This window comes from Acinonyx jubatus, chromosome D2 (assembly GCF_027475565.1).
Source record: "Acinonyx jubatus isolate Ajub_Pintada_27869175 chromosome D2, VMU_Ajub_asm_v1.0, whole genome shotgun sequence".
Taxonomy (NCBI): domain Eukaryota; kingdom Metazoa; phylum Chordata; class Mammalia; order Carnivora; family Felidae; genus Acinonyx; species Acinonyx jubatus.
In genome coordinates this window covers 85,973,846-85,999,989 of record NC_069393.1, presented here as the reverse complement: position 1 = coordinate 85,999,989, position 26,144 = coordinate 85,973,846, and the positions used below count along the sequence as shown (strand labels likewise).

General features: G+C 49.3%; 2 protein-coding genes across 2 annotated transcripts in view; both read right to left on the bottom strand.

Annotated features, from left to right (window-relative positions):
- The window catches only part of LOC106987507 (zinc finger protein 883-like), a 45,212-nt gene extending 36,415 nt beyond the window's left edge, over positions 1-8,797 (bottom strand). Inside the window, exon 1 of the mRNA XM_015085799.3 lies at positions 7,801-8,797. The gene's annotated coding sequence lies outside the window, so the exon portion shown is untranslated. The remainder of the gene's footprint in view (positions 1-7,800) is intronic.
- Positions 8,798-13,644: 4,847 nt separating this feature from the next.
- On the bottom strand, positions 13,645-25,443 carry LOC106987509 (cytochrome P450 2E1). Its single transcript, XM_015085802.3, has 9 exons — positions 25,230-25,443; positions 24,124-24,283; positions 20,963-21,112; positions 20,373-20,533; positions 19,769-19,945; positions 18,613-18,754; positions 16,295-16,482; positions 15,711-15,852; positions 13,645-14,767 (listed from the first exon to the last, which is right to left on the bottom strand). The coding sequence occupies exons 1-9, from the start codon at positions 25,404-25,406 to the stop codon at positions 14,577-14,579; spliced, it is 1,488 nt and encodes a 495-aa protein (XP_014941288.1). The 5' UTR covers positions 25,407-25,443; the 3' UTR covers positions 13,645-14,576.
- Positions 25,444-26,144: the final 701 nt, after the last annotated feature.

The following is a 26,144-nucleotide window of genomic DNA, read 5'->3' as shown; positions in this document are numbered from 1 at the left end:
ACACATTGCGCCTGTTGGCTGCACATACAGAAACACAGAAGTGGGCGGGGGGTGGGGGGGATCCAGTGCCACTGGACTATACAAAACAGGGCCCTGCTATACCACTAGCCTACTTGATTTTTATTCCCTCACCAATATTTCTTGGGCATCCTCCTAGAAATCAGTAGACGTAGATTCTGGTCATTCCTTTCTTTTTTTTTTTTTTAATGTTTTATTTATTTTTGAGACAGAGAGACACAGAGCATGAATGGGGGAGGGTCAGAGAGAGAGGGAGACACAGAATCCGAAGCAGGCTCCAGGCTCTGAGCTGTCAGCACAGACCCCGACGCAGGGCTCGAACTCACGGACCATGAGATCATGACCTGAGCCAAAGTCGGACGCTTCACCGACTGAGCCACCCAGGTGCCCCATTCCATTCTTTTTAAGAGAGAGAGAGAAAGAGAGAGAGACAGAGAGAGAGAATGCATGAGCGGGGGAAAGGAGAAGAGGGAGAGAGAGAAAGAATCCTAAGCAGGCTCCATGCTCAGTGTGGGGCCAGATGTGGGGCTTGATCCCATGACTCTGGGATCGTGACCTGAGCCCAAATCAAGAGTCAGACGCTGAACCAACTGAGCCACCTAGGCACCCCAATTCTGGTCATACCTTTTAAATGCTGCATAATATTCCAAGATGTGATACATGGTAATATAAAGGAAATTCTCAACTTTAATGTTTGTGGGCCCTGCTCCTGGGCTCCCAGGAGAGCTATACTTGAACATTGACCAGGGTCAAAATGACTCTGCAAAAACTCCACACGTGGGTCTATTTCTGCCCCAGCATGCTTTGTATATCTGCTTTGTTTAAAATATAACCAAGAAGGAACATCCCACACACAAAGATAAGCAAAAGGAAGAAACCTCCCTTGTTCCCACAAAATTAAAGCCCTACAGCCCAGCACACATTAGAGGCTGAAGATGAGCTCTGCAGCTTTCTGAAATGTCCTTTGTCTGATGGCTTGTGACCTTTTCTGAAAACAATGCATCCAACCCTGGACAACCCTGGACCGGATGTCCTTCCCCCGCACCCTCCTCCTCTCTGTGAAGAGCACGTTCCCAGGCAGCCATCCTCACTTGGGCTCAAGGAATAAAGCTCTTTCTTCTTTTTAAAGATTCCAAAAGGTTTGCTCATTTTTGCATCACGCATCAACTTACACCACACTTGCTAAGTCATTCCCCAGAAGGTGCCTTTGTGTTGATTCCAGGTGTTTTTGTTTGCTTTTTACCCACAGTAAAGGATGCTGCCTTGAGGGTTATTTCACATATATTTTAATATTCTGTTGTTTCTATTCCTGTGGTTCCCAAAACAGGAATAATTGGATCAAAGGGTGTGTATCATTTTCCCTGGAGAAGGTTCTGCCAGATTACTTTCTAGAAGGCTAGAGCACCCCCTTTTTCCCGGCCCTGCATGTGCTCCCTGCTTCCCCACATCCCTGCTTCCGTGGGTCTTCAGTCACTGCAGTGTCTCCATCTGCACACTCTTGTTGGCACGTCCCATGTGCCCGCTAGAGTAGGTGAGCGTTATTTTTATTTCCACAGGACACGCTCCCAAAGTGAGATTGTTGGTTCTGCCAGTTTACTATCTTTAAAATTTAATAATTTGAATTTTCTTATTTATTGACTACCTGTTCATTTTCTTTGTCCACCTTTCTCTAGTCTTTTTTCTACAGATTGTATGTGTTCTCCGCATGTAAAGGCATTAAGTATTTGCCTATCACATGAGTGTATATGTGCAAACTTCCCAGTGTTGTTGCTTTATGCTTATAGTGAAATTTGTGCTACAAAAATATGAAACTTTAATACAATCAGATATGTCTATCTTTTTTTTTAATAGCTTCTGTTTTTGCTGTAATCCTTAGCACAGATTTGTTGGAATAGCTTTCTGGGTTTTCTTTGTTTTTTTTTTTTTATGTGTATTTATTTTGAGACAGAGAGCATGGGAAGAACACAACTAGAGGGAAACAGAGAATCCCTAGCGGGCTCTGGGCTGTCAGCACATAGCCTGACATGGGGCTGGAACTCATGAACCTTGAGATCATGACCTGAGCCAAAATCAAGACTTGGACGCTGAACCCACTGATCCACCCAGGTGCCCCTTTCTGGATTTTCTTCATAGCTAGATGATTAATAGATAGATATTCCTTGAAAAGATGCTTTCAACAGAGCAGCTCCAGTATCTTGTGAAGAAACCTCAGGACTCCGCTCCTGCCTGCCCTTTGACTGTGCATCAGGGACTGGCTCCAGTCCCCTGCAGCAGCCCAGCCCCCGCTGTTGACCACCGACACACACAGACAACGAATGATGCTGAGTCTGGGTTGGCAGGAACTGGCTCCCGTCAGACAGCATGCATTATGGGATAATATCAGGGGTTGTCCTGAAGCCCCCCTCTTTTTACTGAAGTGTTGTCCACCTCTGGAGTCCAAGTGAGGATGGCATCTGAAATGCTTTCAAAATAATAGAGTGTCTCTATGTGAACGGTACTTGTGCACATGGAACCTTGGAGCCCACGGTGTGAGAACACACTCATGGGGCCCTGGTACAGAGTCAGAGTCCAAGGCTCTGTCCTTGAAAGGTGCTCTCCAACCTTGTACTGGTTCATCAAAAGCCACTCTGTATGATGGGAAATCTTGTGGCAGTTCCTTGCCGTGTGGCACCAGCAATTAGAGTTTCTCCGAGTTGGGCTTTCTGTAGGTGCTCTGACTCCAGCGGAAGCAGGTGCCTGCTTAAACCAGAGGAAGAGGAGAATACTGGTCATTTATTCAACAGGTATGTATCAGGTCCCTACTCTGAGCCAAATACCATTCTAACCAAAAGGGAAATCTTCAGGGCACAAAACAGAGTGTGGCTCCCAGGAGCCTCCATGTTGTCTTCGTGGACCATGTTCAGAGTTTTTCTCAATCCTCTCACTGATCACACAATAATTCTGGCAGGCAGCTGCTATTGTCCTTTCACACATGTCCAACAGAGGCAGAGAGTGATCCAGTAGCTTGCTCCGGGCTACACCATTAGTGAATTTGGAAGCATGGATTTGAAGCGAGGCAGCTGCACAGCTAATGGAGGTGCTCCTCTGGAAGGCTGCCCCTGCACTAGGTAGACTAGACCATTGGCCTCAGGCCTATCCCTTCATCCCAAGAAGCAGAACTAAGTATGTTTTCCAGGAAACCTGGGCCCTGCTCTCTTTCCTGGGTCAGTGCAGATGCAGGAGGCCGCCCTTGATGGCAAACTTCTCCCCAAAGGCACTTAGCAGCAGCAGGGGGGGCAGGCGGGCATCACTGTCCTCAGGTGCCTGCCAGGGACAGACTTTGAGGCCCCCTGACCACCACTTATGTGGACACTGGTCAGAAGTTCAGGGAGAGGAGGGAGTGGTGTTACTTCCCTCCTTCCCTCCCCAGGCAGGTGAATCACACTGGGATCACACAGAGGAAACTGTGTAGCAACCTCCTCTGCTGCCCTCAGGTGGGACTTGTTGGCGATTCCGGTCACCAGAGCAGTGTCCCGCCCAGCGGGGCCTCGGTGCTGTGTGGAGGTCACAGTGTGGTCCAGCCTCCGCCCTCGGTTCCTCTTTTCCCCCACTTGACTTTGGGTGATGTTGCCATATCCATTGCCCTGTAAAATAACTCCAGTACATCTGTTTTGGAACAAGTTTACTTTTCTTTCCACAACAGAAATTCGCTGCTTTTCATCTTCTCCCCCGCTTCAAAAAAAATAAAATAATAAAAAAAATAAAAAAAAAAAGCGTTGGCATGATTTAGGGACCTCACACGGAAACTTAGAGACAGTTCCGTGTTTCTGCGCCTGGGACCTGGGCACGTGGACAGGGCTGCTCTCTCAAGGCCGCGGTGGGGGCGTCCTCTGCCCTGACCCGTGTGCACTCTGCAAATACAAGTGAACTATAGATCAATATTTGCCCTTGGCAGAAAGAACCGTCAAGGACTCTGAGAGGGTTTGCAAAACCGCGGCTGACGGCACCATCCGCTGGCGTGTGCTGGAAGCTGAGGCGAGCCTGGCAGGTGCAGGTGCGCGGCGCGGCTCCTGCCGCGGGAGGTGCCCACGGCAGAATGGGACAGGGGTCCACGGGGGCCCGGGGTGCTCGGCGTCCAGTGTCGAGGGTGCGAGGGAATTCGGAGGGGTGCGTGTACCTCTGTTGACTAAAGCGGCGCGGTCGGTGCTGGTTTCCTAACCCGCTCTCACTTGCACCAACACGTTGCTGTGCTAGTAAGTGGTCCCGAGCCCGGGAATTTAAGCGGTGGGACACTTAGCGTCTGTCTCCACAGCCTGCTGCGGACGACTTTGAGCGCGTCTCCTTTTCTCTCCCACACGACATGGATGAACCGCGACTCTCGACGGGGGCGCAGGAGGCCCCGCCCGGACCGGGAGGGCGCCCGGGGACCGCCCACAGGAGGCGGCAGGCTGAGCCCGAGCACCCCGCCCCGCTCTGCACGACGACAGGGTTGGAGGACCTGGCAAGCTGGCTGAGAGCGCTCCGTCGTGGGCACGTCCCTGGTTCGGAGGAGGAGATGAAGCCCGCTCCTTCTGCGCGGTCCCGGTCCCCGGAGCTCCGTTCCAGACCTTCCGCTGCTCAAGCAGGGAACTGTCACAACCCCAGGCCGCTGCCCCAGCGGCAATCCCCAGTTCCTTGGCGTCGAAGGGCCAGGCACCGACCTAAAGCCCCAGGCGCTCTGCCTTGCCCCCCGGGCTCGGGCCACAGGAAACGTCCTCACCCAGCCCAGTCCTGGCCTTTATCTTCCAGCGCCCAAGGAGCTATGGAGGGAGTCTGTTTCTCTGTCCCAAAACCCGGAGGGAGTTCCCTCCCAAACCAGGCTCTCCCACTGCTCCAGCCCCAAACATTCAGGTCCCCACCACCTAAGTAGCAGGATTCTTGTCTTGGCTCACCCAGCGGCTTGAGCACCCGGCGGTTCTGCTTCAGCTGAAGAAAGCTTCCTTCAGATGGGAGTCCTGAGCCAGGATGTCTGGACTCCTGAGAAATCACATCAGGTCATAACTGACCCCAGTCAAAGCAAAGCATGTGTGCCAGGAATGCCTGGTGTGCCCAGCGTGGACAGCACAATGCCAGCCGGTTAGCCTCACTTCAGACCACAGTCCCTAAGAGAAATCACTAGTAGGTATGGAAAGTCCATAGGCCCTTCCCTTGGGAAAGTGTCAGCAGAAAATTCACATGCATAGGTTGGCAGGTAAGCCGGGGATTGCATGAGGGCCCAGGGTCAGCTGGCCCCAATGGGTCCTCAGGCCACAATGGCCTGGTGGGTCCACCTCCCATGTGGCGGTCTTCTGTGACCCACTCCCATCCGGGCTCTCTGGGGTCACCAATCGACTTCTACCACACTGCAGCTCGGGTCTCCAAGGCCATGCAGGTAAGAGCCAAAGGCTCAAGACTCCATCTGGGTCCAATTGTCAGGAGCCTTTAGACAGCACCTGGCCCATCAGCCTGGCCCCACACTCCCACCTGCACACACCCCTGCTTCCCATCACAACATCTGTACAGACGCCTGCATGCCACACAGTATGTGCTTCATGTCCTACACACGTACATGCCTGGTTCATCTCTCTCTCTCTCTCTCTCTCTCTCTCTCTCTCACACACACACACACACACACACACACGCAAATGCTTGTGTACTTACAACACACACAGAGTCTTTCTCACTCTCACTCCTCCCTGGTCCTTTGATGGAGCATGCTACGTCTAATCAAAACCCTTTGTTTTCGTACATGATCATCTCTGAGGCAGGAAATCCCCCCAGCGGATGGCCTCACTCCCAGTGGGAACACTTGTGATTTCTGAATCGGGCCTGTCCAGTCACTTTCCCCCAGTTTCTTGGGGATATCGGGACTCCTTCCCCAGTGGGGCTGCAGCACCTTGAAGTGGGTCGGCTCTGCTCTGGGCCAGTGAGGACACAGATCATCTGCTTCCTCTTAGTTCACCCTTGCACAACCTCACAGCCCTCCTCTCCAATTAACGATATATTTTAGTTGTTACTAAATCTGTCCTGAGAGCAAGTTGTATGCTTCTTATAAAGTAACTCTCTAGTACCTGTGCTAATTTGCAGCAGCTCCCAAGCATGTTGATGCCCTGCCCCATGCATGCCTTGTCTAATTCTAGCTGCCTGAGCAGACCATGCCCCAGGGACAGTGCTCCCCGTGGGTGGTGCTCTTCTCCGTGAAATAGTCCTTCCTCAGTACCACCCTCAGGCATTCACTTTTCCTCAATACACACCAGGAGCTCATTTTCCTTCCATGTCTCGAGGATACCACTTTCAAAACCTTTTGATATGCAGGAGGATAATACCATTGACTGATGTATACATGTATACTTCCTTGAACCATCCATAACCCAAGGCATGGGAGTCACCCACAAAAATGATGAGGAAACTGCAGGTCTGAGAATTAAAGTAGGTGCCAGAGCATTTTTCCCCATGGACGGCCAACTGGAGCTGATATTGTTTTGGTTGTTATAACTTTAAGATATTTTATGTAATGCCCGTGGTAAGCACACACACAATAATTGTGTGTAGGATCAACACAAAAGGAAACAACAGGGCATCAAAGCATGTCACTACAAAAAATGTCAAGTAAATACAAAGGAGGGCAGTAAGACAGGAAGGGAGGGCTAAAAAAGCAAGAAGACATACAGAAACACAATGAACAAAGCAGCTGTGGTAAGTCCTCCCTATCAGGGATCACTTCAGTGTAAATGGGTGAAACTTCACAATCTAAAGGATCCAGCTCCACGTTGTCCGCAAGAAACTCACATCAGATCTAAGGACATACACACTGACAGTGAAAGCATGGCGAAAAGACACCTGGGGCAAATAGTGCCCCAGGGAGAGCAAGTGCGGCTATACTAATAAGCGACAACATAGGCACTATGCCAAATATTGTTATAAGAGACAGAGAAGAACATTCTAGAATGATACAAGGGTCAACTGGCCAAGAAGATATAACATTATGCATAGCCATATGCACTATCATCAGAGTTCCTACACATATGAAGCAAACACTGGCAGAGTTCAAGGGAGAAACGCACCGATCTAGCAATAGTCATAGTCATCGCCAACACCTCACTTTCAGTAAAGAGAAGAACAACCAGACAGTCCATCAATAAGGAAGCAGAGGACCGTCAACAACACCGTGGGCCAGTTGGATAGAACAGACACAAGAACACGCACAATAGCAGAATACCCATTTTTCTCAAGAAGAGAGACTGCATGTTACATCACAAAATAAGTCTGAATAATTTTTAAAATAGTGAAATCATACAACTTAAGTAGTTTGAAATCATACAAGGTGTCTTTTCTGATTATGTGTGATGAAACTAGAAATCAATACCAGAAGGAAAATCAGAAAATCCATAAGTATGTGGAAATTAAACCACCAATGGGTCAAAGAAACCACTGAGAGATTAGAAAATATCTTGACACCAAAATAAGTAAATAAATAATTAAATAGATAGATAGATAGATAGATAGATAGATAGATAAAGTAAACCACATACCATAACTTATGGGACACTATTTACAGAGGGAAATATATAGCTGTAAACACTTCCATAAAAAAAAAGGACTTCAAATCAGCAACCTATATTTAAACCTTAAGGACCTAGACAAACAAGAACACACTAAAATCAATGCTAGCAGAAAGACAGAAATAATATGGATTAAAGATAAACTGCATAAAGAATAGAAAAACAATAGGGAAAATCCATAAAACCAAGTTGGGTCTTGGAAAGATCAACACAATTGACAAACCGTTTGCTTTTTCACTCTGTTCAGCTTTGTCTTGCTTTTGGGTGGAAGTGGTTACCTCCTAGGCCCTTACGTGCAGAACTCAAACCAGAAGGCCTCTGCACCGTTCTTGATCCTTGAGAGAGCAAAGGGCAGAGGGAAAGTTGTGCCCCCAAGGCCGAGAGGCAGACAGGCGGACACAGAGCCCGGCTTGCAGGAGCAGACCCAAGAGCTGAAGGGGCGGGAAACCTGAACTGGGCAGTACAGGCAACACACCTATTCACAGGTGTGTCCCTGAAGTGTCGTGAGGTCAGACTCCAGGGCCTTGCCCAGATTCCCACAGCAAATATCAGAGAAAAAAAGGAAAAAGGGGAGGGGGGAAAAATCGTGTGAAACACACCAGAGCACTGTTTTCTTAAAAGGACCTGCCCTAAGCGATACCTCGTTACCCAGAGTTTCACTGACCCAGGAAGAGAAATAACCACTCCAGCCCCCTTTAGACACCCCGTCCCAACTGGGGGAAGGGGGAGAGCTTAGAAAACCTTGTGACAGTCACAGTCCTGAGGTACAGGCCCACTGATGACTAAGACCTGACAGTAGGCTATGGAATATGTCCCCTCCCCCTCACCTCACTGCCACATCCCCAAAGGCCTATTTACTGCAGTTCCTTTTACCTGATGCATCATTTTCAGCAATAAAGAAAAATTACAAGGCATACCAAAAGGCAAAAAACACAATCTAAAGATGCAAAGCAGCATCAGAACGAGACAGGGAAGGATATTGGAATTGTCAGACCAGGAATTTACGACAACTATAATTAATATGCTAAGGGTCCTAAGGGATGAAGTAGACAGCATGCAGGGGTAGGTGGGCAATGTAAGCAAAGAGGTAGAAATCCTAAGAAAGAACCAGAAAAGAAATGCTATATACACACATCACTATAACAGAAATGAAAAATGTCTTTGATGGACTCATTGGTAGACTGGACACAGCTGAAGAAAGAATCTATGAGCTAGAAAATATATCAACAGAATCATCAAAAACAAAAAGCAAAGAGAACAAAGGCTGAAAAAAAAGTATCAGAATACCCAATTCTGTAGGATGACTACAAAACATGTAACACACATGTAATGGGAAGACCAGAAGGAGAGGGGACCAGAAGAAACATGGGAACAATAACAACCGAGGATCTCCCCAAATTAATGTCAGACACCAAACAGATATCTCAGAAAACACCAAGTATTCAATAAATGCCCAAAACACTACACCTAGGCATATCATATTCAAACTGCAGACAATCAAAAAATAAGACAAAATCCTGAAAGAAGGTCAGGGGCAAAAACCATCCTACTTACAGCAGAACACAGCTAAGAATTACATCCAGGAGGAGTTAAGATAGTGGAGAAGTAGGGGGACTGGGATGTTCCTTCTCTCAAACACAGCTGTATTGAGGTCAGATTACTTACAACACCCAGGAAATTGATCGGTGGATGGGCAGAATGATCTCCACAGTTGGAAGGAGACAGCCTGGCAGGATTGAGGCACGTGTATGTGATTTGGGGAGATAAGTTGGCACAGCCACGGAGTGGAGGGAACCCCTTCTGTGCAGAGACAAAAGGGACCAGCAGAGAGAGGGGCTGTGAAAGGGCAGCTTCCAGTTAGCACAAGAGGAAAACCTCTCTGGACTACGGAATGGGGAGCAAGAAATACAGAGAGTGTGGGTTCTTTTTGTAATCAGCCTTTGGAGCTGAAACTCAGAGGCTTTGAAAGTGCTTAACTTTCTCCAGAGCAGAGCCGTGGCCCATGCTTCTGGGAAGGAGGGAGCCGGCCCCAGAGTGCATAGCAAGCGGTAGTGATCTCTGGAGTGCACTGGGAGAGAACTTCCTAGAGTGCTTTGGGAAGAGGGGTTATTGCTTCCCAAGGACAAAAGACCCTGCAGATGCTAGCCAAAGGCCTTTCATCAGCAAGGTGGAGAGGCTCTACTCTTGGATCCACATGGTACCAATCCTTGAAGACATTAGGTTTTGAATCCCAGCCAAGAGCCAAGTCGAAGATGCAGGAAAATTGGGGCACAGGGCAAGCTGACCATCCTCACAACTCTGTGAAGAGCTGCTGAATAGCGTCGGTTGAGAGCCCCAGTCCAGGAAGGAGAGATTGACAGTGGCCCCCAGGGGAATCAGGACATGCTTATACCAAACCCCACCCCTCCGTGCCTGGCAACTGCTTATTTACTGGAGCAAGACTGACTTACCCAATGTAGCCAGCCTCTGCTCCAGACCAGCACAGCCACCGGTCCCAGGCAGCAACAGACGACAACTGTTTCTTTTTTTTTCTTTTCTTCCACGCTTTTTCTTTTTTGAAATCAGGCTCATAGTTTCTCATTCCTTTTTGGTCTCTCTCTCTCTCTTCCTCTCTCTCTATATATATGTATGTATGTGTGTGTGTGTGTGTGTGTGTGTGTATGCTCTTTATTCTATGCTTTTTCCATCTTTTCTCTTTCTTCTTCTTTATTTTCCTTTCTCTTTCTCTGGAATTAGCCTTCTAGTATCTTGAGTCTCAGTTTGGTTTTCTTTTCTTTTCTTCCCTTCCCTTTTTCTCTTTTTATGAGATCAAGCTTCTCCTCCCTTTTGTTCAGGGTTACTTCAACAAACGTATCAAAGTACACCACTTAAAGGTCCAAAAACTCCACCACAGCAAGCAAGGAGGAGCTCTGCAGAAGAATGACCAGTGGGAAGGACCAGCCAAAACACAACCACAGAGTTCATGCAGAATACACAAAAAAAACACTTCCTGGAGGGCCAGGTCCTGGACAGTGTATGACCCCTTTTTAATAGAGTAATACTCTCAGGTGCAGGACACATAACAAGCTTTTAAAACATGCAAAAGACAGAAATTTAGCCAAAAATGACAAGGCAGAGAAAGGTCAAGGAGAAATAACAGCCAGAGACTTGCCCAAAACAGATATAAGCAATATATCTGAACATGAATTTATAACAATAGTTATAAGACTAATAGCTGGGCTTGGAAAAAGCATAGAAACACCAGAGAAACCCTTGCTGCAGAGATCAACGACCTACAAACCAGTAGAGATGAATTTTAAAATGCTATATCTGAGGTGCAAAAATAAGCCAGATGCAGTGACAGTAAGGATTGAAGAAGCAGAGGAGAGAATAGGTGACACAGAAGATAAAATTATGGAAAAGAGTGAAGCTGAGAGAAGGGGAACAGGAAATTACTAGATCAAGAGGGGAGAATTAGAGAACTAGGTGATGCCATGAAACAAAACAATATCCGTATCATAGGAGTCTCAGGACAAGAAGAGCAAGAAAAAGAGGCAGAGGGTTTATTTGAGCAAATTATAGTTGAGAACTGCCCTAATTCAGGAAGGAAACAGGCATGCAAATCCAAGAGGCACAGAGAACTCCCTTCAAAGTCAACACAAACAGGTCAACACCATGACATATCATAGTGACACTTGCAAAATACAAAGATAGAGAATTTTGAAAGCAGCTAGGGACAAAAGGTCTTCATCCTACAAGGGGAAACACATAAGTTTAGCATACCTGTCCACTGAAACTTGGCAGACCGGAAGGGAGTGGCAGGAAATATTCAAAGTTCTGGATTAAAAAAATATGCAGCCAAGAATCCTTCATCCAGCAAGGCTGTCACGTGGAAAATAAGGAGAGATACAGGCTTTCCCAGACAAACAAAAACTAAAGAAGTTCAAGAGCACTAAACCAGCCCCGCAAGTGATTCTAAGGGTCCCCTGTGAGCGGAAAGGAGCAAAGACCAAAGGACCAGAGAACATCACCAGAACACAAAATCTACAGATAACACAATGACACTAAATTCATATCTTTCAATAATCACGGAATGTAAGCAGATGAAATGTCCAATCAAAGGCATAGAGCATCAGAATGGATTTTAAAAACCCAAGATCTATCTATATACTCCTATGAGAGACTAGTTTTTGACCTGAAGACACCTGCAGATTGAAAGTGAGGGGATGAAGAACCATCTATCATGCTAATGCATATCAAAACAAAGCTGGAGTGGCCATACTTATATCACGCAAACTAGATTGTAAACCAAAGACTGTAACAAGAGATGAAGAAGGCATTATACACCTAAAGGGGTTAGAAAAGGAGCAGCAAATAAAGCCCAAAGCCAACAGAAGAAGGGAAAAAATAAAGATGAGAGCAGAAATAAATGACATAGAATACTTGGAGCACCTAGGTGGTTCAGTCAGTTAAGCATCCAATGTTTGATTTGAGCTCACGTCATGATCTCACAATTTGTGGGTTCAGGCCCCACATCGGGTTCTGTGCTGGCAGCACAGAGCCTGCTTGGGATTCTCTCTTATTCTCCCCCACTCTCTGCCCCTCCCCTGCTTGCACTGTCTCTGTCTCTCTGAAAATAAATAAATAAATAAATAAATAAACAAACAAACTTTTTTTAAAAAGGATATGACTAGACCCCAGTCTATGGTACTTTGTTACAGCAGACAGGACAGACCAAGACATTCCTCCCCTCCCTCATGCACTCCACCCTCGCTCTTTCCATTTTTGCCAAATGTGGTTCAGATCACTGGAGAGTTTCTCAAGCTCAGACTAATTATTAAGGTGGGATTACCTCCTGTTTATAACCAAGCTAATAACCTAACGCCACTGTCTGGATCAGTTAAACATTTACACTAAAAAGGCTCCCACTATCCATTCCAATGCTTATTCATCAGTTTTGAGTACTTTAGAATTTTCCTAGGGCATTTTCTAAAATTTAAATCCCCTAAGCAAATTAAAAGACATTTTCTTTTATTTTTCTGCTGGAAGCAGTGTCACTCACCAGGTAGGTGTTGTAATGAAAATGACAGGCACCTTTCAGAATGGGGCAGCTGGTCCTCCTCGGATTATGATTTGCCAATCTGTCAGTGTTCGGATTTGTTAGCGCCTCATGGGGGATAAGGTGGCATGCCCATCCTAATCCCAGAATCAGTGGTTATGCTACCTTATGTGGTGAAGGGACTTTGGTTGTGTGATTAAGTTAAGAACCCTGAAACAGGGAGATTAGCTTGGGTTATCTGCGTGGGCCCAGTATTGTCACATGTCACAGATTTTGAGTCTAGACTGCTCTCTTGTCCATCAAGAGAGCAGGTGAAGAATTGAATACAAGAGAGGCTAATGTCTGGGAGGGGACAAGAGCCCTGAGAAAGAGTCCTTTCTCCATATTTATTAGGATCAGAAGGCTCACATATGTGATGGACATGCAGAAAGAGACAATAAAACAGTGATCATTAACTCGTGTGTGTGTGTGTGTGTGTGTGTGTGTGTGTGTGTGTGTGAGAGAGAGAGAGAGAGAGAGAAAAGGGGCTTCAAAAGTATGCAGTTCTAGGGGTTTGGGTCAAGACAAATCAAAACCCCCGCTCTGAGCAGACAGCCGTTTACTGCAGGCACCAGGCACTGTGTCTGTTTATCTTAACTTTTCTAGGGGCTAAGGCAGATAGAGCATGCTACCTCAGAGTCCACAAGGTGTTTTTCTTGCTAATTAGCTCTGGGCGCTTTCACCCCATAGTGGCTTTCTGCCCTATGCTTTGTTTTACCTAATGAAGACCTCTTCGTGCTTTCATCCTGCTGCAGAGGCTTTCTGCCCCTACCTGTTCTTGGACACTTTTGTCCTGTGGAGGTGGCTTTCCACTCTATGTTTCATTCTAAGCTGGACACTTTTGCCCTGTGGTGGCTTTCCACCCTAAGCCTTGTTAGCCCATTGGTGCAAGCTCAGAGAATTCTTAAACTTATTCCCCACAGTCACAGGACTCTTACAAGAGGCAGGCAGGAGGGTTAGCCAGAGAGAGATTGAAGGATGCTACAGTGCTGGCTTTGAAACATTACTCGTTTTATTCAGGAACACTTAGGCAGGATTTCTGTGTGCCACACGGTGTTCCAAAAGCTCGGCACACCACCCTGTGCAGCCCTCATCCTCTATTTCATGGAGGGGCTTCTAGCACACCCACAGACAGTCAATCAGGGCCTGAAGGTTGAGCACAAAGGGACCTTTGGTGTGTGTCAGTGGGGTGGGGGCAAAAAGCTCTTGTTCCAAATTCCTCTTCTGTTTCACAACATTGTTTAATGCACTGAGCTGATTAATGATTTCCTCATTTCTGCCTCATTTCATGTAAGGTCCCCATGTGCCTAGAGTTTTTTCTTCCAGGTACAAAGTCACATTTTAACGTTAAGAGATGATAACAGATGTCTATGTTGACTTTTCAGTCATATTTTAATCATAAAATATAGCCCAGAAGAATGCTGACAAGTGAGTCCAAAGGGATACCTTCATGTCCTAGGGACAGACGGTAGGGGATATATTTTAGGCGTGGCTAACAGGCCTTCAAAGGTATATTACTTCCCCCTTTTCAAAGTACACAATAGCATTTGTATTGCTTTGTATGAACCCTGGTGACTGGGTAGCTCTGCTTTCCCAGAAGAGGTATTTACACCACAATGGTCTCACTCACCCTTGTTTCCAGGGACTCGAATACAGATTCAACTAGGTCATCAATTGTTTCAATTTGTTTAATTAGTCTTACACAATCTGTTTTGGACTTGGCTGTCAAATTCTGTCTGATGAATGTGACTCTGGAAAGCGGCATCTCTGAGCCAATTTATTCCCCGTGAAGCCCTGACTGCCCTTGATGAGACCGTGCAGGGAGAGTCCTCCTGGAGGCATCCAAGGGGATTTGGGAGAGCAGGAAGACTCCAGGCTTGCATCAAAGAGCCTAGGACAGGGGTCTTCAGGGCATGTGTGCCTCACACACCCGAACGGGGAATGACACAGAGCTTGTAACGGGGTGGGATTTTGGCAAACCCAATTGTGCTGGGACTGAGATCGATATCCTTGGGGTCAACGAGAGGCTTCAGGTTAAAGTGCTGCAAAATGGCGGACAAGAACAGGAACAACTCCATGCGAGCCAGGCCTTCTCCAACACACACCCGCTTTCCTGCAAGTGACAACAGTGCTGCTGAGACTCCGAGGCAGCCTCAAGACACAGCAGCACTGCTACAGGCGAGGCAGCAGAGGGGGTCGGGGGGAGGAGTTTGTGGCTAAACTGTCACCCTAAAGCAAAACTGACCCCTCTCTGCCTGTTGAAAGGAAGCACACAACACATTTCAGTATAAGAATATCTGTGATAGACATATTCCGGGACCAGCCTTCATACAGCTTCCGTCACCAGGACTCAGCAGCATAAGCATACGTTAGTTGGGAGAGTGATCTCTGTCCAGTGCTCACCCTGACATCCTACAGGAAAGAACCGGGGCCACAGCTGGAAGCCAAACACTAACGCTGGGTGTTACTGAGCTGGTTATATGATCTTCCCTCCCACCAACCCCTAGGGAAAGGCCCTGGAGAATGAGGCCAAGGGCCCAAGAGAGGGCCAGATGGTCCCATGATGAGTCCAGGTAATCAAACATTAGATTTTGCTTATTAACCCTTGTTTAAAATTATGGAGAATTAGGTACTAGAGTTTTGAAAGACATTCACTAAGTCCTATTAAATACATAAGGGTTTCAGCACTGAATGAAATATCTGCTTTGCAGAAATAATAAATCATCTCATTCCCAGGACCTCCAGTAAGAGAATGTCATTTGGGCTCTGTGAACAGGGACAGACACCTCTGGGACATGTTGTGACCAGAAGCCAGGCCCTGGTGCAAGTGCATGGCCACAGCAAAGAGCACAAACCAGGGACAGACACATCTGGGACATGTGGCCAGAAGCCAGGCCCAGTGCAGGTTCACAGCCATGGCAAAGAGCACAAACCAGGGACAGACACATCTGCGACATGTGGCCAGAAGCCAGGCCTGGTGCAGGTGCATGGCCTCGGCAGAGAGCAAAAACCAGGGCAGCTCCCCAGGGAAGGGGCTATGTCTGCTCTCTTCTTACCTGCAGAAAATGCCTTGAAATAGTCACTATACTTGAACTTTCCACTTTCATTCAGAAAGTGCTCTGGCTTAAACTTCTCTGGATCAGGGAACTCTTGGTTGTCAAACAAGAGGGAGTCCAGTGTTGGGACCACGACCGTACCCTAGAAGTAGCAAAGGCCTATGTCAGTCCATCAAGTTAACAGAACATGAGCTTTCCACCGGGACCTCCAGTTGGGGAAGTCATTTGCTTAAGGACTAGATGGAAGGCAGTCAGGGGTCAAGTCTAAATGGTGACAAGAGCTGTAATCTCATCAGAGGAGGAGCCCTGGGCAAGATTGTACCATTGTTGGTTTCTGGGGTTGGGAAATACCACAAACCCAAGGCACTGTCCCAGGGTCCCCTTTCCAGATTTTCTCCATTTCTTCATCACCAGGCCCATGTGAGGACTGCTGGGAAGCAGCACTCTGCAGGTGGGAACGCTGGCCCAGCCCCCACCATTCAGCCACGTCCGCCCTTGGAGGCTGGAGGATCCCGCCCTTTGGAGGCTGGCTGATGTGCTGGCGGGGTGGTGCTCAGCGTGTGCACGCCAGGCTCACATCTGACCTTGGGGATGACGTATCCTCTGAACATTGTGTCCCGGATTGCTTCATGGGGCAGGTTGGAGGGCAAGAGGTCGATGAATCGCTGAATCTCATGCACCACGGCATCCATATAGGGCATCTCTAACCGGTCCTTGATGGCAGGGATTCGGCTTGGCCCAATCACCCTGTCGATTTCTTCATGCAGTTTCTCTGCCACAACATGAACAGATGTAAAGGATCGACTCCAGACTGGCTCAGCACCCATGCCCCCACCCATCTGGCAGATGCTTATGGAGCACTGCCAGCAGTGCTCCAGGGCATCCTGGGCACCACAAGTGCCAAGACGGCCAAGCTCTGTGAGTCTGTTTAAGCTTCTCGCATGTTAGCCTCTAGATGATCATAGCTAATCCAGTTCTTGTCATTACACCAGGAGTAGAGAACAGGAGGGTCTTAAGACCTTCTAGTTGGAGGATGGGGAGCCTGAATGGCTCAGTCAGTTAAGCATCTGACACTCGATTTCAGCTCATGTCACAATCCCAGGGTCAAGAGATTGAGCCCCAAGCCATGCTCCACACTGAGCGTGAAGCCTGCTTAAGATTCTCTCTCTCTCTCCCTTTGTCCATCTCCCCCACTTGTGCCCTCTAAAAAGAAAAATACAAATTCTAGTAGGAGCAAACTCTCGTCATTAGTTATTAATTACCCCAGGCTGGTTCATTGCATGTTTCAGGAAGTGTGGATGTGGAAGGCAGATTGGAAACAGACGTGCATGGCCTTCTGCATGAAGAACTAGGAAGCAGGGTCTGGGTGTCCCTCTCTTCCTGGCAGAGGTAACAGCAACCTTTGAGTTGGGCTGGGCCTCTCTGAGCTTGAGATTCCCTGTGGGCCTTCACAACATGTTGAGTGAATCACAAAACTGTGTGCCATGTGGTTCCCAGGTAAAGATGTAAAACACACAATGTGGATCGTATGCTGACATTTAACAAGCATTGAGTGTATGAAGTCGAGCACAGAGATGACACAGCAGTCCTGGGACACTGCCAAGTCTGGGGGTGGGCAGCAGGGCGGCCTAAGGAGGGGCTTTGGCTGGCTCTGCAACGTGTTCATTCCAAGAGCTCTGAAGCAGATACTGCGAAACATTAACACATGTTACATTTTGTAGTAGCGTATGGCTCTCAGTCATATTTATTTTCCTTTTCTCTATATCGTAAGTTACTCATAATTAATCATGTAAAACACTTTTTCAGTCTACAGTCCCCCTGGTACAGACTGGTCAGAAGTTCTCTCAGATTTGTAAAAGACTTTCCTCCAGGGACTTCTGGCTCCTTCACCCCTCAGCCTTCTGTGAGACAGAAAACTCAATGGGCTTGGAGTCAGATGGACCAGATCTGATCCTGGACAGGTCACATTCCACATCACTGTGGGAAATTACTTCAAGCCCTATAATACCTACCGGTAAGTATGCAGTGTCCTGGAGTGCTTAGACCCATGCCTGGCACACAGCAGAAGCCATATTATTAGAAGCAGCAGCAAGCAAGCCTCGGGATGGTGAGGGGTCCCCTGGAGCGGAACCCAGGGGAAGGGGGGACACTAGGCCTGGCCACTAGCCATGAGGGCACCCTCACCCCAGGCAGTGGCTCCCTTTCCTTCCTCTTTCCTGGGAGGTCAGCACCCTACTAACACATTGATGCCCTCTCAGTGCCTCTATTTGGCCCATGCCCAGGGCGGGCACCTCTGGGGCATGGCTCTATGCATGTGCGGCACCAGAAGCCTCCTGCCCTTCTGAGGCACTCAGAGCCCCACCTGGCCCCGGTGCAGGAGGAGCCCCTGGGGAAGAACAACGCAGTTCAAGGAGAGCAGGCAGCCTTGGGACATTTCTCCCTGGGGATCCCGTCTTCTGGTCCCCATTCTTCCAGTTGGGTCAACTATGCCATGGAGGCCATGGCCCCATCCCGCACTCTCTCTCTGCTCTGCCCAGGAGGCCAGGTCTGGCTCATGGACAAGGTAGACATTATTTTCACTGTCATAGATAGGTTGTATTATGGGCTGGAATGCAGGTGGCATTGCATTTTTCCATGCTGGTGTTGGCTCTTTGTTTCTGAAATCAGGTGTGTGTCAATGGCATGTGGTGGGACTGGTGTTCAAAAGTGGCATGTCCCTGTCATATACAAGAACACTTCCATTGAATTCATGCCGGCGATTCCAGTCTCACTCCGCTGAGGGTTAACAAGCAATGCCAGTTTCCATTTGCAGGCAGAAAGCGAAAGCCCAAGTGCTCCAGCCTGACCGGTCCAGGGGGGACGGCTGCATGGCCCCGAAATCTTTGCCCACTACTTGGCATACCTTCGATCTCTGGGTATTTCATGAGAATCAGGAGCCCATATCTCAGAGTGGTGCTGGTGGTCTCTGTACCCGCAAAAAACAGGTCAGCTACGGTGGCAGCAATGTTGTCAAAGGTGAACCAAGGCTCTTTGCTGTATCTTTCCTGCAGATATTAGAGACAGCCAGGGACTCTATAAGAGGGTGTCTTCAGGTGGATGAGAAAAGAGCCTGACAAGCCTGCCAGCTCCCAGCGAAGGGGGCAGGTGTGCGTGAGGCTATCCCATGGAAACGTGATCGTCTCCACCGCACAGGTAGCAGCACCAAGGCTCCCACAAAACTGGCCATTGGCAGGATTGTGCCCCTCGCCCAGGGTGCTGAGTCTTGTGCTCCTTCTACAGAGTTGAGGGCTGTCCTGGGGAGTAAGGCTCTCCCCTGTGCAGAGCCGTGACCTCCAGCAGCCCAGAGCTGAACTGTGGGGCCTCTGCTAACAACCCAAGAGTCGCAGGGGTTGCTCTTGGCCTTCTCCAAGCCCACAGTCAGCACCATTGATTCCCAGGAGGCAGGAAGTCACCAAGAAGCCAGACACCAGGGTGGGGCAGTGAGGACCCCAGTGATAGATCAGCTTCCAGGGACATCAGTTCCAGAATTCACATGCTGTTCTAGAGCCCCAAGAGACATCAAAGGAGGGAGGAGAAGCGTCACCATCTCAGTGGGGGGCCTGGAGGGCCGTCAGGTAGGTAATGCTGGCGAGGCCTGGAAACCCTTGAACTCATGTACAATTTGGGGGTTATGTGCTAAGGAAGAGTGTGGAGGCCTTCACACCAAATGAGACACAGTCATCAAAGTCAGAAATGGTTATGAAGTACAGCCTGGAGGGGGCCACAGGAAGGGCCCACGCACCAGCCCCACAGCCACTGATGGCTCTCCCAAGAAACCCCTCTTGCTGGCCAGCACTGCAGACCTCCTATGGTGTTTGAGGCCAGCCAGGCAGGCTGGCCCAATCTCCACACCCATGGGAGCAGGTGTGGTGGTCATATGAAGCCAGAGTGGTGTAGAGCCAGCAGCACCCATGCCCAGCGGGGGCAGTGTGGGTTGCAGCTGCGTCGCCCCGCCCCCCAGCAGTCTCAGCCCCTAGCAGGGAGCAGAAGAGCTTCCCTACTCGTGGTGTCTGCGGTACCTTCTGCATCTCCAGGAGCAGGCTGTCGGTGAAGTCCCGGGGGCAGTTGGGGTCCAGCGACTCCTCGTGCTCCTTCACCCTTGCTGCAGTATAACTTTTTATTTCATACACATTTTTTATTACTTTTCTATGGTTTCCAGGCAGGTAGCTCATATAGCTTGGGAAAATGTTATATAACTGGGGGGGGGGGGGGAGGAGAGGGGGCAGAGAGACAGAGAGACGGAGAGAGACACAGAGGGAGAGAGAGAGAGTTATCTTACTATTCTTTCTTGCAAATGCAACATGGTTTTGTGTCCTGGGCTAAAAACTTTTCCAACTTGAATTGATGGCCATCAAACTGTGTTATTTAGAACATTTTGGCTCGCAGTAACTTTTTGGTGCCACGACTTCGGGTGTGCGAAGTCACGTGTTAGTGCGGTACTGTTTTAAAGCGTAATACCGTAGGTGTCCCATGGTCAGCGAGGGGAACTTGGGGCCTCGGGGAGGTTCCAGAAGCAACATCCAGGCGCAAGCGCCTGGGGCCCCCGCCCATCCCCCAACCCCCCACCTTGTCCTGTGCCAAACTCAGAGGGCAGGTGCAGACTAGGGGGTGGGGGAGCCTCACTTGGAGCCAGCTGGTGCTGAGCAGGTGGAAGTTCTCATTGAACAGCTTCTGTATCCTCAGCCCGGTTTGGTCCGTGTAGTCAAAGCGCTTGCAGAAGAGGATGTCTGAGATGACGTTGCAGGGAGCATAGCCCAGAACAAAGGTGGGGTCGAAGGGTTGCCCTGGACCACAGATGAGCTGTCAGGGACCCTACGCCCCAACCTACCCCTCCCCCCCCCCCCCCACTAAGGCTTTCCGGCACCTGGGAGCAGTGGCCCTGAACACAGCCCAAACTCTGAAAGCCTTGTGAGAGCTACTGGGGGTCCCCTTCTTTTTGGCGCCCTTGCTCCACCTGAGGTGGAGAGGACCCCTAGCTGCCAGAGGTGCCTGAGGGTAACGTGACCCTGTCGGGGTCAGCGGCTGTTGATGACTCTGGGGCCCAACAACCCACCCCAGGCAGTGCGCACGAGGACCCAGCCCTGCCCCCCCAGCCCCACTCAGTGAGCCTGACAACCTGGCCCTGACCCCCTCCCCTGCCCAGGCAGTGCGCACCAATCCCGACCCTGCGCCCCGCCCCAGGCAGTGCACACAAGGACCCCGCCCGCACACACCCTGGGTCTTCCGGAACGCCTCCATCAGGAAGGGCACCTCCCTCTGGATCCGCTCCTCATTGGCAAGCTTCCCCATGCCATAGTCCCGGAGGATGCTCAGAGACAGGCGCCGGGTGTCCTTCCAGCTCGGCCCATTGTTGAACGTAATTCCTAGGGCAGAGGGAACAAGCACCCAGTCACAATACACGCCGAGGGCAGGGTGACAGCCCAGGCTGCCCAGCTTCGGAGAAGCCTTCTCGGCTTCTCCCCACTGCTCCTTTCCCCACTGCATGTCCCCTCCCAGGGGCGCCCTTCTTATCATCAGTGTGCCTTCTCCTTCCACTTTGCCTGGAGACCTCCCCAGGGGACACAGAACCTCAGCTGCACAGCAAGACGAGCCCCCACCTCTTTTCCCTCTGTTCACAAAATTCCCAAGAAGCTGTCCTGTTTCCACTGATTTTTAACCTCCACACTGCAAATACCTTAACTTGAAGCTATGTGGCTTCTCAGAAAGTGTCCTCACTAAAACCTGAGCTGTCACTCAGCTCCCAGACTCTGCCCACCATTGGATCTGGGAAGACCTCACTCATGTTCCCCTTGGAGGGAAGAGATCTGAGGAAAGCCAAGGCAAGGTATGTTCTAGAAGGAAGTGTGGCCACATGGGAGGGACAGGGAGGAGTGAGATGACGAAGCACAGACCAGACTGAGGGTCTCAGTTCCACCTTGCAGGGAAGCATGAGGTGGGGAAGGACAGGTGGACTGACAGACAGCATGGCCCCCTACTGGGTGTGGGTGCACAGAGAGTACACGGCACCCAAGGCCCTACTTAGACATTAGGGTTAGATTTGGTTAAAAACACAGCTGGGATGGAGTTTGGGGGTCCTGGGATCAAGTCTGTGCATGCTGAGCTCTCGATCCCTGCTGGACGCTGCAGAGGCTGCTGGGTGGATACCAGGGACACAGCTCAGAGCCCAGAGGGAACTCAGGGCACAGGTGACCACACTCCCACGTGTCTGCGGGACCACTGACAGCCTCAGGGGGAGGGCAGCCTCAACCTTCCAGTGGCAGCAGCAGACTCACTGACACAGGATGCAGGGCAGACAAGTGAGGGGACCAGAGTATGTGTGTTCAGGAGGCCAGAAGACAGAGCTGTGAGCTGGGTCCCCAGTCCTGAGGACCCAGGAAGCTGCAGAGAAAGGAGGAAGAGGGAGTGCCCAGTGGACGCCCCCTCACCTCCTCCCCCCAGCCCTTGGCTCTGACATGGTGACTGAGGAGGGACAGGCAGGGAGGTAGATAATTTTAAAATGGCAGAGAGAGGTGCACCTGGGTGGCTCAGTTGGTTAGGCGACTGCCTTCGGCTCAGGTCATGATCTCACAGTTCGTGAGTTCCAGCCCCACGTCAGGCTCTGTGCTGACAGCTCAGAGCATGGAGCCGACTTCAGATTCTGTGGCTCCCCTCTCTCTACCCCTCCCCTGATCACACTCTGTGTCTCTCTGTCTCTCAGTAATAAACAAACGTTAAAAAAATTTGTTTTAAATGGTAGAGAGAGACAGAGACAGAGACAAAGACAGAGATAGAGACACAGAAGGAGAGATTCCAGAGGAGCCAAGATGTTGGGGTCCAAAACAGGCTGAGATGGATATGATAATGATTCTCTGTCATAGGTTTATAAACATTTACTGAAATGAAAAAAAAATTTTTTTTAATTAACATGCGCCTTGTGCTCACTATTATGCTGATAATTAACATTTGCATTGTTATCCCTGGGGAACCAGATGTATCCCATGTACAGAGCCTGGGCCACGTGGCACATGTGAAAATAGGACTTGGGAGCCACTATCAGGAGGGGATGAAGCCCCCTTTGAGTCCAGCCCATGGAATGGGAAGTGGCCCTGGCCTGGCTGCATTCAGGGACCCATGACTTGGACGAGGGGTGGCAGATAAGGGCTCCCTGGAGCTAGTACAGAGCTCCTTGACCCACAACTGCTGTTCTCGTGGGGCAGCAAAGCTCCTGTGGTGTTAATGACAAACAATGACTAGTTAACTTTGCTTTTGACAACCCCAAAGAAGTAAAACCCACAACATCCAAGAGAGAAAGTCAAATGCCACTGATAGTGACAGGGTATGACCTTGGGAATGTATACAGGAATAAGGGGACAGCACCATGAGAACAGCGCACACAACAGGAAGCACATCAATTTGAAATTTCTGCATAAAATGGATACAGGTTTTCTAGAGGTTTGTCACCAAAGCTAAGCCAAGAGAAACTAGGGCCTGCAGGGTTTTGTAGGGTAGATGGGACATGGCTTCATTTCCAATCTGCTTTAGAATCTCACTAAAATGACAGTGAGCAAGTAGAAAGGAATGAGCACATGAGGCCAGGGGGGCAGGAAGGGGCAGGCAGGGAGCTCACAGGGGTGTGAGCAGGTGCCCCCATGAGCTCCAGGATGTCCCAGGAGACACAGGAGGTGGGGATTGGAGTCAACAGTCTGGACATCACTCAGATAAAAACCAGGCAGGTCCCCAGACCCCAACAGGAGGTGACAGCGCGTGTTCTAGATACGGGGAACCCAGGGCGCTGGAGACATGGGCTGCCGAATAAAGAGAGCTGAGGCTGGCAAGACAGGATCATGTGGAGGACCCTTTGTGAGCTGGGGCTGCGCTCAGCACCCTTCCTGGTCTAAGAACACCCCAGGTGCAGTATCGGAGGCCTCCTCATTGGAGAATTCGAACCGCAGATGAGCTAAGCCCCACAGACCAGCAGAATGCTCTGTGGTGTCAGTGCCTCATCTTAGGTGAGGGACCTTGGAGGGTGGAGCCTCGACACCCAGGAACAGGTGGGGCTGTGAGTGGAGGCTCTCTGGACTGAGGCTACACCCAGGAGGCTACAACATGTGCAGGAGGAAGGCACAGCTCAACTGCTGGAGGTATTTTCCTTTGTGGCATTTCTCTGCAAGCACACATCTGTCCTGCTCACCAATGCATGGGTGCTTGAGGTCCTACCTTTTTTAGAGCAAGTCTGTCATAGTAGCTTTCAATACAGTATGTGCTGAGCACCTGAATTGTCTGAGGGTCTCTTTACCTTTCTATCTTGTACTATTTACTATGTGGCTGTCATCACTGGTATTTCACGACCTGGCTGGTCCCCCACCATGGGGGTGCTCTGAGAAGTGGGGCTCACCTTTTTCCTTGTGTGCCTCAAACGCATAGATTTCTCCTCTGCCAGAAAAGTCATTCTTGTAGTCGAGCAGGACTTCCTTCACTGCCTTATAGCCATGCAGAACCACGGTGCGCTGGGAGCCCAGGTACAAGGTGAACACAGGCCCGTACCGCTCTGCCAACTGCAGAGACCAGCAAGCAGATAAGTGAGGCCACTGGGAACTTATGGAAGAAGTCGGACAGGCTTTAAACTGACCCCCAAAATTGTTATTCACCAAGAGAAGACAGAGGGATCTGGGAAAAGACAGTCTTTGTCCAGCCCAATTTGGAAAGACTCTCCCCATAGAGGCTTTCTTCTGCAGAGAGGGAGGTTCCAGCACACCTAGGCACCTGGACACATGTGCCTGAACACAGTTAACTTGGTGGGCTGACTCCTGCTCCTCCCCTGTGGCCCCTTTGACCACATCTGTGCCATCACCCCCACTGTCTGCTATCCCCAGTCTAAGTCCTTGACCCCAGGGTGCTACTGGAGGACCCTGAGCCAGCACTGTCCTGACCTCCACAAGTCCATCCTCCATGGTGCACAAAGCACTGTCAACATCTCCCTATTGCAAACACTAGGCAAGCCTGCTCTTGGGCATTCTTTTATGAACTCATGTAACAGATTTAGCAACTCATTCAGTTTTTAGATTCTTTAGCTCATTCACTGTTCACAACAACTGTAGGTGGAGGTGCCACACAGGTTGACCACTATTCACCCTGTTGTCTGGCATCTACAGTGTGCACCTGGTGTGAATATATGGCTTCTCCGTGCTTTGCAGTGGCAAACAGCAGCAGCAACCCCAGCCACACTGGCCTCACCAAGACATCCAGTGACAGAGCAGTTAACACTGGGCTCAAGCAGAGGCCTCTGGGGATGACCATGGCCAATGGCCACTCAAGGGCTCCACGCCCATGCTGTACCACCAGCTAAATATTTTTAATGTCACTCTTGGATACTACTGTTCAGTCAGTTCATTCATAACAGGCTTGTATTGAATAGCAACCTGTCTGACAATTAATTGAGTGCACACATATTATGTCTAATCTGTGCATTCTCCTCCCCCAAATCAATGATATTTTTCCTACCTTGGTTAAAGATTTGGGAACATTCTTGAAATCCAACTGGAGAAGATTCCCAATAATGGGCAGTGGGAAAGGGCCAGGAGGTAGTTTCCAGCTGCTGTAGATCTGCTTCCAAACAGAGATAAGCATTAGGGTGGCCATCCACACCAACAGGGCAACTGTGATGCCCAGGGCAGCCATGGTGACTATGGGGTCACTACTGACTTGTGAGAATGCTCTGGAAAAAAAACAAAGCTTTTATAACACACCCTCAGGAAGGAGGGTAACCATCCAACCAATGCCACCTTCCTTTTCCTTGGGCTCAAGATATTAATTTATAATTAACTACTGTTGGCCATCATTTCAAAGGCTGATTCCTGTAGCGCTTGCATCCAAGAAGCTCCATCCCAGTACCCACTTTATGATCCCCAGGGTCTGTCAACACTGAATGCTGGCATCTGCACCAAAGTCAGCCAACACAACATCCAGGGGAATATCACCAACCCATAGGTCAGACCATGGACGCTGGTTTGGACAGGAGGGTTCACGTTAAGTTTACACGTGTTGTTTGGGGGCAGGATCTATGTGCTGCATCAATTATGTGCTGTCTCCATGGCCAAATGCTAGATCTCATAATGCAAGTCTCTGAACATCTGATCAGGTTCGCCTGAGCAGCCTCCAGTAGTACCTGAATCACTAGCAGTGAAACTCATAGGACTAGAACAGGGAAATTCAAGAGCTGAATTCCACTCCACTTGGTCAAAGCAACTGGAAAATTCAGAAGAGGAAAAAAGAAAGAAAAAGAATTTACCAATTTTGAAAAAGTTAATATCTATTATAAAAAAGTATATTTTTGTAGAAAATTAGGGGACAATTTTTCTTTAGAATAATTTTTATAAAACTCTAAAAAAATTTACATTAGGCTCACATTAACAACTC